Source organism: Theobroma cacao, chromosome 10, assembly GCF_000208745.1.
Source record: "Theobroma cacao cultivar B97-61/B2 chromosome 10, Criollo_cocoa_genome_V2, whole genome shotgun sequence".
In the NCBI taxonomy this organism is placed as follows: domain Eukaryota; kingdom Viridiplantae; phylum Streptophyta; class Magnoliopsida; order Malvales; family Malvaceae; genus Theobroma; species Theobroma cacao.
The window spans coordinates 21,441,678-21,460,351 of record NC_030859.1 but is presented as its reverse complement, the minus strand read 5'-3'; the positions used below and the strand labels follow the sequence as shown (position 1 = coordinate 21,460,351).

General features: G+C 35.0%; 3 protein-coding genes across 10 annotated transcripts; 2 read left to right on the top strand and 1 right to left on the bottom strand.

The window, feature by feature from the left end:
- LOC18587488 (protein DETOXIFICATION 53) lies at positions 3,247-13,718 on the top strand. 8 transcript variants are annotated; one of them, XM_018129409.1, is made up of 7 exons: positions 3,247-3,583; positions 3,684-3,826; positions 3,948-4,039; positions 4,113-4,185; positions 10,395-10,546; positions 12,061-13,176; positions 13,352-13,406. In XM_018129409.1, the coding sequence occupies exons 4-7, from the start codon at positions 4,170-4,172 to the stop codon at positions 13,394-13,396; spliced, it is 1,329 nt and encodes a 442-aa protein (XP_017984898.1). In that variant the 5' UTR covers positions 3,247-3,583; positions 3,684-3,826; positions 3,948-4,039; positions 4,113-4,169; the 3' UTR covers positions 13,397-13,406. The 8 variants fall into 8 exon arrangements, with proteins under 8 accessions (XP_017984898.1, XP_017984900.1, XP_007011342.2 ...); XM_018129411.1 differs by having other exon boundaries at positions 13,313-13,406; XM_007011280.2 differs by having other exon boundaries at positions 3,689-3,826; positions 12,061-13,718.
- Positions 5,147-8,515, bottom strand: LOC18587487 (superoxide dismutase [Mn], mitochondrial). The gene is made up of 6 exons (XM_007011278.2): positions 8,024-8,515; positions 7,455-7,501; positions 7,243-7,368; positions 7,059-7,115; positions 6,726-6,803; positions 5,147-5,538 (listed from the first exon to the last, which is right to left on the bottom strand). The coding sequence occupies exons 1-6, from the start codon at positions 8,313-8,315 to the stop codon at positions 5,446-5,448; spliced, it is 693 nt and encodes a 230-aa protein (XP_007011340.1). The 5' UTR covers positions 8,316-8,515; the 3' UTR covers positions 5,147-5,445.
- LOC18587485 (reticulon-like protein B16) lies at positions 14,970-18,578 on the top strand. Its single transcript, XM_007011275.2, has 5 exons — positions 14,970-15,293; positions 16,259-16,439; positions 16,529-16,670; positions 17,372-17,441; positions 17,834-18,578. Exons 1-5 carry the CDS (start codon positions 15,155-15,157, stop codon positions 17,998-18,000), a joined length of 699 nt encoding a protein of 232 aa, XP_007011337.2. The 5' UTR covers positions 14,970-15,154; the 3' UTR covers positions 18,001-18,578.

Below are 18,674 nucleotides of genomic sequence, written 5' to 3'. Positions count from 1 at the left end.
CACTAGTAGGCAAAGGGGGACCTGAAGCCCCGGTTCATATGGTGGTGTGGGCAGTTCCCACGAGTAGGTGATGATGTCTGAGAGAGTAAGCCTAAGGGCTATATTAAACTTACCCGAGGATGATGTTTCTTTGTGGATTTTATTTTACTATGCATGGCATTAATACTTGAAAAATTTTATTTATTTAATGGCAAGTGAAATTTACATATTCATCGGTGATTGGTTATTTCTCATTTTTATATTTGAGACATTTTATCTTATACTTGTCATTGGATTTACTATTGATTGGATATTGAGGTTGAAAGATTTTCTAGTATTTTAAATACAACTGTTTTCATACATGTTTACTTGGAAATTATTATTTTTAAGAATTGTAAGGTATAAAAACAAATCTCTTGGCTTTATGGAATGTATTTTTTATGCTTACTCAGGTTTATAAATATTCCACCTTTATGTTTGTTTCCTCTCCTTGCCTGCTCACGGGGTCGATGATAATCACTAAGTCTATGAGACTCACACCCCTCTTATTTCCCCTTTTGCATACAGAGATTTGCCTAGCGTGTAATCATCGTACGTATGATCCACCGCAGATAGGTAAAGGCATCTCGTAGCATTTTATCCGGAGTCGCTCCGCTGTTAGAGGTCGAGTCGTAGCTCTTTGTTCAATAAGTTGTAAATAGGTATTGATATTGATATCAGTAAATAATTGGAGATTGTGGATTTCAATGTATAAAATTGTGATTAAATGATTTAAAGCTTGAATTAATTATTATGTTTATGGTTCAAGTTATGATATGAAAGTATTGTTTTAAGTATTCATATGGGATGGTGATTATATGTAGTGAACTAATGGACATTTCGAGCAAGACTTGTTCGGGACTTGATGAGTCTTTTCGGAGGTCTCGGACGCCAGTAGCGACCGGGGGGAGGTCGTTACACAACCCATATTGACAGTTCTAGTCACAGGCCACATTGCTTTGAGCCACCAACTTTGTTCCCACCCCACCTGAAAAACCAAATGCCTGGATCGATATCTCATATTTCATACACTTGGTGCCCATGAAAAGCCTACCTAGCAAGACAAGGTTGATATCTCTTATATTTAAAGAAACGCCTATGGGCTTCCTCATTTCCATATGGTTATTACCTTTCCATAAGGTCTTTTCTCATGTTTGTCATTCTTTTTTTTGCTGCTTTAATTTTACCGTTGTTCATTTTCGCTTTTGTCATTTCTCTATACAGATAATTGATTATTAATTACTCATTTCGATTTCCTTTTCGTTTTTTGCACCCTCTTGCTTTTATTTTTTTCAATTGAGTTTTTATGAATTCTTAGATTTAAACAAGTTTTGAGTTTTGAGTTGTTTTTAAGACCTGTGCTTTAATTTAAAGTATTGTTCATGTTTCTTTTTGTCATTATGTGTTTCCCTTTTTGTTTATTTTTGTATGAGTTTTATATTTAAAATTTTTGTTATATCTAAAGGAAGCTCTAAAGAGCTTCTTTGCTTGACACTTGGCAAAGTTATAGAAAAAGCCTTAATCACATGCCACATTGCTTTAAGCAACCAACTCTGTTCCCACCCCACCTGAAAAACTAAATGCCTAGATTGATATCTCATATTTCATACATGTCAATTTTTATATCTCATATTTCATTCATGGTGCCCATGAAAAGCTTACCTAGCAAGACAAGGCCGATATCTCTTATATTTAAAGGAATGCCCATGGGCTTTCTCCTTTCCATATGGTTATTACCTTTTTTTTTTGTTTTCCAATAGTTATTATTAAATATCAAATCATATTTAATAAATATTAAGATAACAATTGAAATGTAATTATCTTTTTTTTACATTAAAAGTTAAAAATATTTGAATCCAACTATTTACTTAAGAAAAAATATATACATGTCAATTACTCAATCAAATTATATAATATAATTCTATCTATCAAATTAAAATATGCAATTGTTATTCATAAAAGTTCAATTTTAATTTTTCAAAATCTTAAATTTTAAAAAATAAGTTTTCTTATATTTAAATGTACTCTCTATTTTTCACTTCCTAAAATAAAAAATATTAACTAATAAAATAACAATATAAGAGAACTTAAATATATCCATTGGCATAACTTTAGTATCCATTTGCAAACATGGCAAGATTGAGGAAAAAGAAAAAGAAAGAAATGATGGACTTATATATATATATATATATATATTCTTGCTAAGGTATATGTATGCCATTAAGTAGCGTTTGGTAGGAAGGAAGTGAGAACATATTCCCTGTAATGTGCCCAATTAAATTATATTACAGTGTTTGTTTTGTAATAAATCACTGCAATGTAAGATTATAATGAATCACATTGTAACCAATGAATGTAGTATGATTGTAGTCTAAAACCAACACAATCAAATTGCATTGCATTGTATAATGTTGTTAAAAACAATTTTACCGTTCAACTTTGTTATTTTGTTAAAAATATTTTATAATATTATAATTTATTTTTTGATATAGATTTCGACGATATCTTTTTATTTTTTCCAGTAGTCAAGGTGACTGTCAATAAAATTTTAATTATCTTTTAAACGAAAAAATATTAAAATAAAATATATAATACAAAAAGTTATATTAAGAAATGAAAACAAAAAATAAAAGATTATAATAAAAATAAAAATAAAATATATAACATTAAAAATATATTTAAGAAATAATATTATATAATAATTAATAATAAAAAATACAAGTAATGGTGACTAAAATAACAATATTTACATATTTTATACATGTCAATATACACCAATAATTAGATATGATAATATAATTATTATTTTATATCTATTTCACAAAACAATATCAACTCAATTGAAAATTTTTTTTATCATTCCGAACGTGCAACAGATTAATATATATATAAAAAAATCCCAAAACGGCTCTAAAAATTAATTCCAAGAGCTCGCTATGCGCCATATGGCTATCCTTATTGAAGTACATATGGCTGCCAAATGTGGCCACTCCCCCTCCGGATCCTGGGATGCTCTTGCAATTTTTGAAAATATGAAGGCTCTATTTGTTATTTTATCTCTTATTGTGAAATTTATTTGGTATCTATAACCTTCTTTCTTTTCAGTTTCTCCATTTTTTTAATTTTTCCTTCTTTTTTGTATGCTAATATTATTTTAAAATTTTCTTTTAAAAAAAAAAACTTTGTTAAGTAACAATATTTGCTCGGGTCGGGTTTCCGGAGTCCAAAACGGGTACGGGTCTTAAGCGTTTTAAATTTAAATATAAAGAGGTTGAATTTAAATTAGGGCGGGTGCCATCTTCGTCTTCTCCACTATGAGGGAAGACGAAACTGAAAATTCAGGCGGGGCCGCGAGCTCCGCCTCTTACGCTGCACCCTCATTTCTCCACCGTCCGGTCCTTCTCCTCTCTGACTCCCCCGAGGTAGCCTACTTGGAGTTACTCGACCCAGTTTACTCCTTTAAATCCACCGATCCAGTGGATGATTCCCATAACTGCGGAGTCGTTCCTGTGCCGTGCATTGCGGTCGCCGCCTTTTTCTACTTCTCTCAGTGTAACTTGACTTGGTAGAGTTTCGTCTTCTAATTGTTTGAAGCAATTGAATTAAGAATTAAGAAATAAATCAAACCTTTTTTTTTTTACATTGAATTTGAATTGAAAAATTAGGGCAGTGGAGGGGCTGTTGAAAGCGTCGATTGCCGATGGAGGCGAGGTCGGAAGGTAATGCGATGGAAGAGTGGGAGAACTGGGTGAGAAATGAGTTCGTGGCTGATGGCTCTGAGTTGCTTGGCAAATTATCTTTTCTTCAGGTATTTTTCATTTTTTTTTCAGATAATCTCTTTTGTTCCCTTTCTCCCATGATCGAGGAGGATTCATATGTTTATTTTTTTCATTGTGGCATCACATTTTTACCATCTTTCCGTTTCTCAGAATAGCTTCTTCCAGTTCGACAAACAGTCTTCTTTTCACTCACAATTCATGAGGAATTAGAGTTATGGGATAATTCTACAAGACTGCAACAGGTATAATGAACTACAGCAGCTGTTGTCTTAGTCAATAATTTCTTCTGTTGATAACTTTTGCCGTGAAACTCAGCCTTTCAGGGAAGAAAGAGGCCGCTGTTGAGCAAGAAACGCCTGTCTGAAATGTCCAATGACCCAAGGTTATGGTATGTTGATTAGCCTTTCTCTATTGATCACATCATTTTATACCTTTATTTTTTCTATTCTTTCAGTTGAATTCAATATTTATATATCAATTTTATCCAGGTTTGATCAGATTTTGCTGAACTTTTTGATCTTAGCATCAATGTCTGTTATCTATCTTCATCCTGGTTTTCTAGCATTTTGAGAAGCTTTTTGTTGCTTAAAAATAGATTACGTTAGGTAAAGATGCCTTTAATAGTTTTTTATTCCTTCTCTTATTTTCTTTTGCTCTTCTTCACTTTGATCTAACTCTAGTAGCTTTCTATTTCCACACCCTTTGTTTTTCATGGCATTTGGGATGTTCAGGATATCAAATCTTAAATCTTAAACCCTAAATCAATATCCAATCTTAAATCTTAAACCGATATCAAACCTTAAATCTTAATCCTTGATCTTAAATGAATGAACGGATTAGGTATCATGATACTTGCTGTGCTTAGGAACTCCATTATACTTGAGAATTGAGATTCTTCCTTGTATCTATGAAGGGTTTTGAACTTGTGTAGAACAAATGGGTCCGTCCAAGATTACAAAGTCTTTTTGCAACTAGGGGTACAACCATACAAGACAGAGAGCGTACTTGTTGAACAAGGAATTGAGGTCATTATGCTTAAGGCTGTCCTGTTTAAGTAATAAAATTCAACTCCTAGGTTTTTATGACGATCAAACACCACTACGTAGTCTTATCCTTGACCAACTCCAGTATTCCTATCTTCTTTCCTCTTTTCATGCAAGTTCCAAACATTTGTTCTTTGCCGGGCTGAGTTACTCTTCTTTCTTTTTGTAAACAAAAGTAATCAACTCATTCATCGTCTTTCATTTCCTCCTCCCCTCCCCTTTTACCAAAAAACACTCCCCATACAAAATCTCCAAAATTATTACCAAAAACCAACTCAAAAAAACACTTCCGCAGAGCACAAACCAGGCAAACAAAGATATAACCATTCAATGCACTATCATAACCCTAAACACAGACCAGATCGAAAAGATTCCGGAAATGGTATTTGACTCAAGTGGTTGAGCAAAAACCCGAAAACAGGGGTCATGTATAATTCACAAAGTAGCTACAATAGACTTAAGCATAACGCTCAACATTATTGACTTTCATACAGGAGATACACAAGAAAAAAAAAGGGCCCTTGAATACATCATGTTATTCCATTTGCCAACCAAAAGGCAGCAAATAAGGTACCTCTTAACTCTGTACATTAAGGGCTCCTAGCTCAAGGACATTCTTTCTCATACACTTCACTGGCATATTTCCAGTCGATGACTTTCCATATATTCTTCAGATAATCTGGTCTAACATTCTTGTACTGCAACATGAAAAGATAGATCGTCAAGGGGCGCATAACAGTATATCAGGAAATCAAAGAGAGACAAAATGATTTGTAAAGAATACTGCTTTAAGCAGACCTAGAAATAAGCTACATTCTCAATTTTTTTAATCTCTTCCTCATGCACACCCTGATGTAGTAACATACGTACAAAGCAAGATATATGAATGAGAAACATAGAGAGGTTTAAGGGAGAAAAGGGGGTTGGGGCAACCAATTATACGATGGTGGTAAATATAAGAAACTACACTGCATTAACCATGACTGGGGGTTTAAACGAGTCCAACTACTCATAAACCATTCAAGCTCGACTCAGAGAATACTCAAATTCAACTCATTCATTATCTAACTGAGCTCAAGATCGAGCTACTCAAGTAATGAATCGAGCTAAGTTCAAACTTTGTATAATAGAGAGGCTCACAAGCCTTATCAAGCTTTTAAATTTTTTAATATTATATACATATATAAATAAAATATAACATTTATATACATATTTTAAACTTTTATTTGAGTTTTTTGTCAAACTCAAGTCGAGTTTAGTGCTTTTTATATAAAATAATTATAATTGAGCTTAATTGAGTTGAGCTTGTGTAGCTCAATTATTTTTTGAGCCAAGCTTGAGCACAAAAAGGTTAAGCTTGATTGAGCTCGAGCCTTGAGGTTTTTAATCAAGCCAAGCTCAAGCCTGACACTGGACCGACTTGACTTGGCTCAATTACATCCCTAACCACACAAGATGCACAAAAAATGAGGTGGCTTTCTCTTATTAGGAAACTAAGTCTAGTTAAAATCTTGTCAGCCATTAATAGTAGGTATATTATGCAGTCTCATAAGGTTATATATGCAACTCAATAAAGTGAACATAGGATCTTTTTGCCACCCCCTCTATTCACTCATTCAATAGGATCCACCAGAGCAAAATTTTCAATTTCTTGATGTGACTAATCAAAGAAGATGATTCTTTCTGACAAGACTATTATCCATTTTTTCTCAAAGGAAATTAAAATAACAATGAAAGTTCTGAAAATCAAAGTAGAGGATCCTTAATGTAACAAGGATACTTTGGCATTGTCTTAGTCACCATTAAACAAAGATTGAGCTAATCATCACTGATCTTAATTCACATTAGATCTCTTTTATGCACAACTTAAAGTGCCAAAATTTACCTGTAAATAATATGCATGCTCCCAAACATCTATGCCAAGCAAAGGAACTAAAGCTGGCCCTTTAGTCACTAGTGGATCCTGCAGCAAATATTTCAAAATTATATTACACCTGCCAAAAACTTTGGACTTCTAATTCTTTACAATTGCAGGAACTCTCAAGAGAGAGTATAAACTTAACAAGAATTCAATCTTATAGAAACCGAGTGCAAGTGACCTTTATTTAAAAGAAAAAAAAACCTCAAATCATAGGCCTATAAAATAAGCAGGGCAATAGAAATAAGCAAATGCACATTCAAGTGAACAAACCAAGAAGCCCCAATAGTTTAAACATACCTGATTTGCAGTTGTTTCAATCACAAGTTTCTTCAATTCCTTGTCCACTCCAAGCCACTGTCAAGATAAAAAGGAAGCAAACAAGAGGAGCAAAAATAAGCAATGAAAGATGCAAACCATTTATGAACAGGTACATGAGAAAATAAAACAAAAAGTGATGCCTTAGAAAAAACAAGTTGCTTACCACCCAACCAGAGCCCTGTAAAGCAGCACCCTCGGCATTCATCTTCTGAATCAATGATTCCAATGAGCCAAAACTTGTGTCAATAGCCCAACCCAAAGAACCTTTTGGGGGCTCACCTCCTCCTTCCTGTCATGTAAATGGCATAAGGTAAGAGAGACAAGGAACAAAAGACTGGAAGAAGAAAAAAAAAAGATTAAGAAATATAAACTTACATGAATAGGGGCAAGATTCTTCCAAAAAATTGAATGGTTGATATGACCTGCATCAGTTACCACTCATTCACATGAAGTGAATTTAACGTAATAGCAAACAAAGGATTAAAAAAAAGAAAGAGAACAATGATAGAGGCTACAGCTAACTGTCCTGGACTCTAGTTACTAGGAATTATTCACCAAGAAAAGTTGAGCTATGCTACTATCCAATGGATAGTGTTCTTCTCCAAATTGCACTCATTCATCTAAATTTACTTGCCAGAACAATTGCAGCTGAAATGAATGAAAACAGACTTTCAATTGGGCTGACTTTCCACCCAAGTGAACTTCTGCATCAGAACTTTGCCAAACAGAAGTAGAAGAGTAAAATAGCACTTCTACCACTTGCTTCTGTGCTAATTGCTAACTAAAAATTACATTTTTAACATTTTTCACAACCAGAAACGCACTTTCCCTTCTAATCCGATTCAGTCCCAAAATTTCGATCTTTATACAGCAATTGAATTACGTAGCTGATCTTTCAACCAAAATAACAATAAAAAGAAAAGAAAAGAAAAGAAAACTTATACCTCCGCCGTTGAACTTGATGGCGCTCTGCAACTTAACGACGGTGGAAGAATCACCTTTCTGGATAGCCTCATGGAGCTGCTCCAAAGCCTTGTTATAGTTAGTGATGTAAGTTTGATGATGCTTCTGGTGATGGAGCTGCATGATCTCTCCACTGATGGCCGGCTCAAGTGCGCCATAGTCGTACGGAAGATCGGGGAGCGAGAACGTCTGCAATGCACGAGACTGAGTCAGCCTCGTCGAGTTCAGCCCTAGGGTTAGGGTTTTCCTGGTGGCTAAAGAACGGAGAGCCATTTTGCTTAAAAAAAGACTGGATTTTTCTGAGTGAAAGGGGGAGCTGAAGGAAGGTCAGACGGTGGGAGGCTTATATAAGGGAGGGGATGGGAGAGGCTAGAGTGGCAAGCGGGTGAGGTAGTGGATTGGGTTTGGGCTTTGATTTGTTGGGAAAGGGAAAGCAGGAAATGGAATCGGAAATCAGGGTGCGACCACAGGCCACAGGGCTGGCAAATGGATAGGACAGGACACGTAGTAAGCTTCACCAAACTTTCTTTTGATTAATTAATTATCTTAAACATCCTATCAAATCAACTAATCAAGATGAGTTATTTTTTTATTAAAATTAAATATAATCAAATTAATTGATTAAATTCAATTAAAACGATTTGATTAATTCAAAAGTGAGATCGATTAACTCAATTAATTCAATAAGTTTTGATTTAAAATTTTTTTAAGGTAAGCTTAAGTATATTCTCATTCATTTTTGTGTGTTAAAACATTTTATTTTAATGTTATTAAACTTAGAGTTTTGTTAAATTTTTATAATTTAATTTTATTTACTATTTGATTAACATAAAAATAAAAAAATGAAACTAAGAAAAGTATCAAAGCCCATGCTTCAAAAAATTTTGATTAATTCTATTATCAATTGATTAATTGGTTAAAATTTTATTTTATTCGATTCGGTTAATTTTCATGGCATATTCGATTAATTCGGTTATAAAATTTTTTTAACCAAATTAATTATTTGCTTACCCGATACTATAAGGTTTACTTTAAATTATCGTATACATATTCAATATTTGGCGTAGGTACAAATAGTACATACAAGCATGAAATGAAAAGCATACAACCATAGAGGACCCAGAAGAAGAGTTACTGCTCCTGTTGGGCTTAGTCTTAATGAAAAACGGCTCATTTATTTGACCTGTACGTTATCCCAAATTCTAAATACTATATATATATATTGATCTTGTGAATTCTTTTTCAAGCAGTTGATCATATATGATGTTTCTCAGAACGCCTGAGCAAAGATTTAAGACCTCCCACTGTAACAATGACTGCCCAAATGCTACTTGTAGAGCTCCTCCAAGTACTCTAAGCCTCCTCAAATCACTAGGATCTTGGCTTTACACTACACAGCAAGCATGATAATAATCAGTTGCACCGCAACAGAATGGCCTTTCGTAGCATCTCTCCTTTCGAATAACTTTGCTAGGACCTCTAAGTGAAGCATCAAACATGGTAGCAGTAGTGGTAAAAGAAAATGTCAGTTGAAAACCAAACTAATGAAATCAAAAGCTTATCATTTTTCTGTTATATTCACTCACATGGTGAGCATGCAGAAGGATTATGTGCATGCGCATGTGTACACGTATGTTAATGCATATTAAGGTGATAGGAGGATGGGGTTTAGACGAGGTCTTAGTTAGCCTACTCTTAGAACATTTGTATGAAGATTAAAGTATGGTAAAGATATTGACAGTTTTTCTGAATGGGACAGTAGATAATACTAGTATATATGCACTAGGGTGGTTTCTCGTTGTGACAGTTTGTACTTACTATTTGTAAATATTCTGAATGCCGAAAGACTGAACCTCTAGATGAAGAGGGGATCAAAGGAATATATCAATTTGGTACCCAATCATATGCCGGCTAAATGCTTAGCTCAAATCCATAGACTGTCCTAAGCAATTTTTGGCTTATTTTGCATCAAAATAAGCCAGGCTTCAAGTCTAACTGCTATTCTTAAGTATGCTATCTTCTTTGTTTTTATAGAGCATCGTGTTTTGTACTATCCAAGGGGACAAATTGTCTGGGGCAGTGGATATTTTGTTCTTTATGTTGTTGTTCTGTTTTCATGCTCAATGCTGAAATTCATCATTTTCTGCTAATACTTACAAGGTCTAACGTACTAAAAACCTGACTAAAACTATGTGCAATATTGAATATGACAAAAGTTATACGAAAATATTAAGGTCTATCCTCAATTGAATCTACGTCTAACGTGCATGTTTCACCATAAACACATGACATGCTTTCCTTCAAAATTCAAGTCTTGATGAGCCAGAGAATTGTTATCTCATTTGATTGCAGAGCTCCTAATCATGTGCTCCCCAAGCGAATGCGGAGCAGCTTCGCCAAGTGATATTTCCAATGGAGGAAATAAAAATGATTATTACAATAGTGGTAGAGCCGGAGGAAGGGGGTTCCTTAATAAATTTCTGGGAAGGTTCCAGAAAACTAAGGTGACATTCTTGCTCTCCTTATTTTTGCACCAAAATGTGGATCGACTGTCTTGTTCATTTCCCTTCTAAAAACCTGAAACTTTCCACAGATGCTATTTAACTTTCCATAACTTCCTAGCTACTCTCTTTCCATCTTGAGATTATATGGGGATTTCATACACCAATGTACTACATGTAGTAGTTGTTTTCTAGTTAGTGAATGGACTCTAACTGTTATGTATATCATTTAAGGGACCTGAGACTAGCATGTTAGATAATCATATGAGTTAAGATTTATCAATACACAATTTAGATTCTCTTATTACTTTTTCTAACATAGCCAAAGAAACACTGCAAGGCAATTAACACCAAACAGATACAAGATATGGACGGCTTAAACTTATCAGCTCTCAAGTGAGCTATACTTCAGGGAGAAATATACTGCTCGTGCTGACAAAAAAAGGAAAAAAAAGTGATTATAATCTTTGTTGGAATTGTGAATTCTCAAGCAAAGAAGAGAGTTATTGCTCCCCTAACCCAGCTTCATCACAACAAGCATGAATTAGATTAGCTTCATCACTTTCGACTTCATACTTTTCCTTTTACCAACCATTTATGATAATGATATTGTGCCTGAATTTTCTTATTGTCTATTTCAGCTTTTGAAGCTACAACGAAAACTGGTTAAGATTCTTTGACTGCTTGGCAGATGATTTTCCATTATAGGATAGTGTATTAACTTTAACTGACAGATGGTAGTAATACGGGTAAATACGTTAAAAGCATTAAAGAAGAAAATATACTAACTTAGGAAAGAAATTCAAGAGAATGGTAAGTAATAGCTGTGACTGCATATTTGTTACTCACTTAACAAATAAAGGTGGTGCTTCTTCTCATCCTTCAATGCCTCTCCATAATCTATATATGCCATTAAATTCACAGCACGTGCTTCGGTATTGTTAGTCATTTAACAAATGAAGGTTGTGCATCGTCTAATCCTTCAATACCTCTCCTTAATCTAGATACTCCTATTGAATTAACAGCGCATGCTTCTGTATTTTCTTAAAACACTTCCTAAACTTGCAAAGAGGGGAATGGTGTTTCATTTATGAGGATTAGATGTAAGTTTTGAGGTTGTACTTTCGCTGCGGAGAGGAAACTGCCTTTCTAACGTAGTAGTCGGAAGCAAATTTGTCCAGATATTCATTGTAAAACTACTTGCAAGTTATGGCTGGCTCCAAGAGAGAGAACAAGTACCTGTGTACAGAGATTTAATTATCTCTCAGGGCCAGAGTTAGTCTCTAAGAGAATATCTTAATTTTTAAGCAAGAGCCTTGAAGAAAAGTTTTCTTAGATCTCAAAAGACACAGAAAAGTGCACTCATCTTGCGCAACAAGCTGGGGTTTTTACTTGATAGATTCATGGTAAATTGAATTTTCAGCTTTATTCAGCAATCCATTATATTTTTCCAGCGTTGGTTACTTGCTAATGTTATATGATTTTGCATTGCCTAATATCTAATGTACGTTTCTCAGGTTGCAGACGAGCTGATATCACTGGGGAAAATTGCATTTCCATTATTACTTTCTGGCCTGATTTTGCACTCCAAGTCCATAATGTCCATGTTATTTTTGGGATATCTGGGGAACATTGAGTTGGCTGGAGGCTCACTGTCAATGGGATTTGCAAACATCACAGGCTACTCTGTAATCAAGGGTCTGGCTATGGGGATGGAACCTATATGTTGCCAAGCTTATGGAGCCAAAAAATGGACAGTTCTTAGCCAAACTTTTAAACAGACCCTCTGCCTCCTATTACTTGCAGCCATTCCAATCACCTTATTATGGCTGAACATGGAGCCTATCCTTCTGTCATTTGGTCAGGATGAGACCATTACATCAGTGGCAAAGGTATTTATCACATACTCCATTCCTGAATTGCTTGCCCAAGCTCTCCTCCATCCTTTGAGAATTTTCATAAGGGCACAAAATCTAATCAAACCCCTCCTTCTGTCTGCAACTTGTGCAATGATCCTCCACCTTCCAATCAGCTACTTCCTTGCAATATATTTGGATTTGGGGATTAGAGGAGTTGCTCTGGCCTCTGCTTGCAACACATTAAACTTAAGTTTAGCTTTGCTAGCATATCTCTTCATTTCAGAAACAGCAATAAAACCTTGGGATGGTCAAGCCGTAACCAAATCCTATCGACTTTGGCACCCACTGCTGACGCTCATGGTTCCAAGTGTATTATCTGTGTGTTTAGAATGGTGGTGGTATGAGATAATGGTGCTACTATGTGGGTTAATTAATAATCCAGAGGCAAGTGTGGCTGCAATGGGAATTCTCATACAAACAACGGGAGTTCTTTATGTTTTTCCAAATTCTCTAAGCTTAAGTTTATCAATGCGTGTTGGGCAAGACTTAGGGGCTGAAGCGCCCGCACAGGCACGGCAGACAACCATTATAGGACTTATTATAGCTATGGTATGGGGACTAGTAGCTTTTGCTTTCACAATTGCAGTAAAGGATGTGTGGGGAAAGGTATACACAAGTGAGCCTCAGGTTCTTGCATTGACATCAGTTGTCTTACCTATATTGGGCTTTTGTGAGCTTGGAAACTGTCCTCAGACAGCGGCATGTGGAGTCCTGGTAGGTTCTGCTAGACCTAAGGTGGGTGCTTGCATAAATTTTTGTTCATTTTACCTTGTTGGTTTGCCTGTTGCTGCTTTTGCCGCATTTAAATTAGAGATTGGTTTCCTTGGGTTGTGGTATGGGCTTGCTGCAGCACAAGCCTCATGTATGTGTTTGATGATTTGCACTCTAGTTTTCACTGATTGGAAGCACCAAGCTAAGAGAGCCAAGGAACTGACTCAAGCCGCGGAGGACCAGAAAAATGAACTGGAAGCCGATCTTCTTAGTTGATATTAGTTTTCTAGTAATTCAAAACTAGAGCTCTTTTAACATGAGATGATCCCCTAATAAGCTAAACTAGCAAAAGATCTTCATGTTCCTTTTTTACTTGCTTTTATCTATTTTGGTCCTTTTTCTTTGGCAGGCTGGGAGAACCAACATTGTTGCCAGCTTATAGGATATGCATTGGTAGAATAACTGTACTTCTCTGCAAGTAACAGAATTGACAAATTTTATCTTTATCACTTAATTGTGCAATATGAAACCAGGTTGCAAGTCAAGAGTCTTTAACATTCAATGCCTCCTCCCCTGCATCTAATCTGCTGATTCCATCAGTTGATCTTCAGCGCGCTTACTCGATATAGAGTTTGCAAAGCCTTAATGCAGGCAAATCATTGTTGTTTCGCTGTCTAAGAGGCGATTTCAGGACAACATCAGCTTTTGCTGCTGCACTTCCCATTTCAGGTGGAGGCCTGGATTCACCATCATTTTTCTATGACAATATCAGAAGAGAGAAACCTTAGGCAAGTTTTTCTTTTCGGAAAATTAGTTGCAGATGATGATAGACATGCCCAGGATGCATGCCAATGCAGCATTGGTTGCTAGTATGGTATTTCCAGGGCCCAAGATGCCATTGCTAAGGCTTTCATTATGAATCCCATGAATGCCATTATAAGAATCCAGGGCCATTCCAGCTAATGCAAACTCAAGGCCAACAAGAAACATAGTTCTTGAGATGCCTAGCAAGAGAATAGACAGCAAGATACGGCTTTCAGGATAGAACAATGGAAACCTGGAATACATAAATGAGAAAGTGAAGGTTCAGGGAAAGAGTTGTACCACCCAGAAGGCTAGAGAATAGAATGCCAGGATAATCTGGTTTAATCCAAACCTGATACCCCATTGTCAATTGATTTCTGTTTCATATCAAACATATAAAAAAAATAATGTCATGACCCAAGGAGCATAAAAAATACATTAAAATTTATAATTAATAATTAATTAATTATTATTAATTAAAATATTATTTATCATGTTATATTTACATGTTATAGTCGTGCAAGTGAAAATATCATGTGATTATGATATGTTTGAATGTCACGTTACATAAAATTATAAATAATAATTTTATTAATTATTTAATCAAAATAAAAATATAAAAAAATTGATTAAACTGTTATCTCGGATATCATATTAATACGAGATGGAATGAATTTTGATATATAAATATGAATTTTGAATCGTTTATCAAATATATTTTTTAAATTGAAAATATAGATTGTGATTTATAAGTTTATTTAAATTTTAACTCGTAACAAGTGATATCAAAACATACATTTTTTGAATGGTTCATAATCCAGTTAGATCTGGATTAAATGTATTAAAAATTAATAAATTATTTAAAATTTTGTGAATAATTTAGGAATTTTTTAATATTACGTCATTAAAAAAAATTCTTTTGACAAATATTAGATAGACGTCAGTCTTGTCGTCTCCTATATATATGTATTTTATCCAAGTCAGACAGAACAGAACGAAGAAAGGAACTTTCTTTCTTCCCAAAATAAATTGAAAAGAAGGGTCTGTATGTTTTTTTGTTCGTCGACTCTGCCATAGATCTGGGACCCTGAAATTTGGCTTCAAAGAGAGAAAAAATTCTGCAAGATTTGAAATTTGTGGGTTTTTTTTTTGTTTTTTCATTTCTGGATTGCAAGTAATGGAGAATTCGAGTAACACTGATGGGGAAGAGTCAAGAAATCAGACAATATCTTCCACTTCTTCAACAACATCCTCCGGTGGTTACCGTTTGTTTGGTCGTCAGGGTTCACTTCACCAGTTTCTGGGTGGTGGTGAAGGTAAAAGAAATTGAAACAGAAAATACCCATCTTTTATTTTCTTTTCCATTTTGTTTATCTCTCTTGTTTGTTCTTGCCTTTCAATGAAATCAACCGAATTTCTTCAATGGATAGGTGATTCTTGGGGTACTTTGATGTTTTGTTTAAATAGTGCCCTTTGGAATTGTAATGAAATGTTAGGCAAAATGAGATTATAATGGGAAGTGAATTTTAGGAACAAGAAGTGATAAATAGGATTAAATTTGGTTTAGGAAAAATGGGGTGATCATCTCTCTGTACGCAGTTATGCTATAGCAGTTACACATTTGTGCATAGGCCAAATGATATGCTACTCTTACAATTTGAGGCTCACTGTTTTGAGTTTTCTTCTTTTAGAGAGATGCAGATGTTCTTTTATTTTGTTTTGGTCTTGTCTATGCTATGCTACTCTTACGCAAACCTTCTTTTCCCACCATATTGGTGTGGTGATATCGTTTTGCAAGAGGTTGGTTCTCTATTTATTTTTACAAGGGTAACTCCATGGAGTGTACCCTTTTTCTTTTCCCTTGATGGAGGGTGATGGGTTTCTTGGTGGAGAGGAAATGATGCTGATTATCTTGTTTAATTTTGTGCTCTAAATTGTGGATGTGACACATAATAGAAACTGAAGGTGAATCCTTTGCTGAGTTTTCCCTGGTGGGATAATATCCTTGGAAGCCAACTTTCCTTTTGATCTGTGCTCATTCAGCATTTATCTTCGATCTTTATTTATTTTGGTCTTATAGGCAAAAGTTTGTGGCTTTTAACATTCCTCCATCAACGTTTTTTATTATAATTAGTATGATGTTGGGTTAATTCTGTTGTATAGTATGATATAATTGCTGTAAGATTATTTTTTCACACTGACTCCATTAGTTTTCACCTTATAATACTAGTGGATTTGTTTTATGTGATAAATTTACAAATTTTGCTTCTTGTGTTCCTAGTGGCTGATATACTCTTGTGGAAGCGGTGGCGGGATTCTTTTGGTGTCATTGTTGTTGCTACTGTTGCTTGGCTCATATTTGAACGGTCTGGATTACCATTCTTATCCATTTGTTCAGATGTCTTGCTGATATTAATTGTATTGTTGTTTGTCCGTGCCAACTATGCTGCTTTAAGAAATAGGTATGACTAATATTTCCTCCATATGTGTTCATTCCTTTTTTAGTGTTGAAGCCATTTTTGACAATGATGCCTGTGTATTGTTTAAGCAGACAACTACAAACATTACCAGAACTTGAGTTGTCAGAGGAAATGGTTAATAACGCTGCAGCATCATTTCGTGTTAAAATCAATAATGTGCTTCTTATGGCTCATGATATAACAATTGGCAAAGATTTTCGACTCTTTTTCAAGGTCAGTTTAAACCAGTTGTATTTTATCTGAGTATTCTGTGCTGCATTATACACATACACTACAAAGGGAAAAAGAATCAACGTTGAAATAGAATTCCATGTGTGCAGCATTGTGGTATTGTTGGTGGAATTATCATCTAGTTAATATATGATTTATTATTATTATTAATATCATTGAAGGGAGTCATTAGTATGAAGTGTGTTTCAGTGTGGTATAGGAAAGCGGATTAGTGGCAACCCCCCACCCACCCACCCACTGAGGGCCAAAATCTCACAAATTGGGAGTAGATCAATTAATCATCCATATACTCTATTTCACTCTAATGTCATCTCCCAAACAAGATTGATTAGCAGAATTTGCCAATTTAACTATGAACTTCATAATTAAACCATGATTGCTTTCAAACAGATGGTTCTTCTTCACAAACAGCTCTTGCTCTTCCAGCAAACACTCTTCTGTTCATTTTAACCTATCCTGTTTTTTGCCCAGATGGTTAATCATTAGTTTGCATCAGGTTTCTATTTGCTAAATGCCATAATCGATTTCTATGCTGTTTGTATAGGGTCCTGGGTTCTACCCCGCTTTTGCAATCTCACTAAACATGTTCCACTCTACCTGCTTTTCTGTCCTTATTTTTTGTTTATTGAGGTGGGGAAGGCTGGTGCTTAATAAAGTTTTCTAACTTTTAGTTCACTTGGCAGGTTGTGATTTGTCTATGGCTCTTATCTGCCATTGGTAGCTATTGCTCTTTCTTCACACTTGCCTATATTGGTAAGCAGTTCATCTGTCAACTGAATGCATATTCATCTTCCTTTTTGATTTGTGGATATAATTAGTATTCTCTTTTTTTTTTTGGTTCAACTGACATAACATTAAATGTAACTAAATTTACCCTGGTTGTTTTAATCACAACCTAGTTTGCATTGTTTCTGGTAAATGATCATGTATTTGTGTTTTTTAAAATTAATAAAATCTGATATCAAGCTCCTGTTACAAACTTTCTAGCTGGCTTGACGTCATGGGATATTTTGCATATCTATGCCTGCTTTTGCAAATTAATTCAGAATGGGAGGCATTTTGTCAATGAACTTTCGCTCATTGTGTAGGAATCTTCAATGGTGTACTCATTTACTTATAATGTATTTGGCATTTGTTGATGGCAGGAACCATCTTATCGATTACCATACCTGTCTTCTATAACAAATATGAAGAACGTGTGGATAAATGCTGTGGAATGATCCACCGAAAATTTTCCCAGCACTATAAGATAGTAGATGAGAGTGTGACTAACAGAATCCCCCGGAGTTTATTCAAGGAAAAAGATGTCTAAGTTTCACATTTTACAAAGAGGTTATGACTGCATGCTGTACTCTTGGAGTTTCACCGGCCAAAACAAAGTCTTCGATTTTTTGCTTCACTTTAAATGAAAGCAGATTTTTGTAGTCTGTTATGTTATGTACATGTTTTCGCCATCAGTTGAGCTGCAACTGTGTACAGTTCTGCTAAAAGCTTCTTCCACATCAGAGTGGAAAGAAAAAGAAGGTTCAGGGATTTCTATAGGTCTGCTATACCAAGATTCAGCAAGACTCATTTCTTCTTGTTGATTCTTGAAGAACCTTTGTGGTCTGTGTGGAGCCACTACATAGGGTTAGGGGAGTTGAGCCTATGTATATTATTAAAGTTGAGGTCTTGACACAACTTGATGTATTCCCTCAGAAGAGCATAGCACATCCATTGTTTGTGGGGATCTATTTTTACTAAATAAACTGAAAGGATATATAGCTCTGGTTGCTTGGTTTATATATCTTTTTCTTTCCTTAGCTGATTTCGGATGCACCATTGTTGTCATAATGATTCGGAAATCCAGAAATCTCTTATGACTTGTGAAAAACTTGTTGAGATTGGCTGTGTGGTTTGCCTCAACTCTCCTCTGTAGCTTTATGTCTATTCCCCAAAGAAATGCTGCTAAAACCTCTTATACTATATTATTCAGCTAATGTGTAA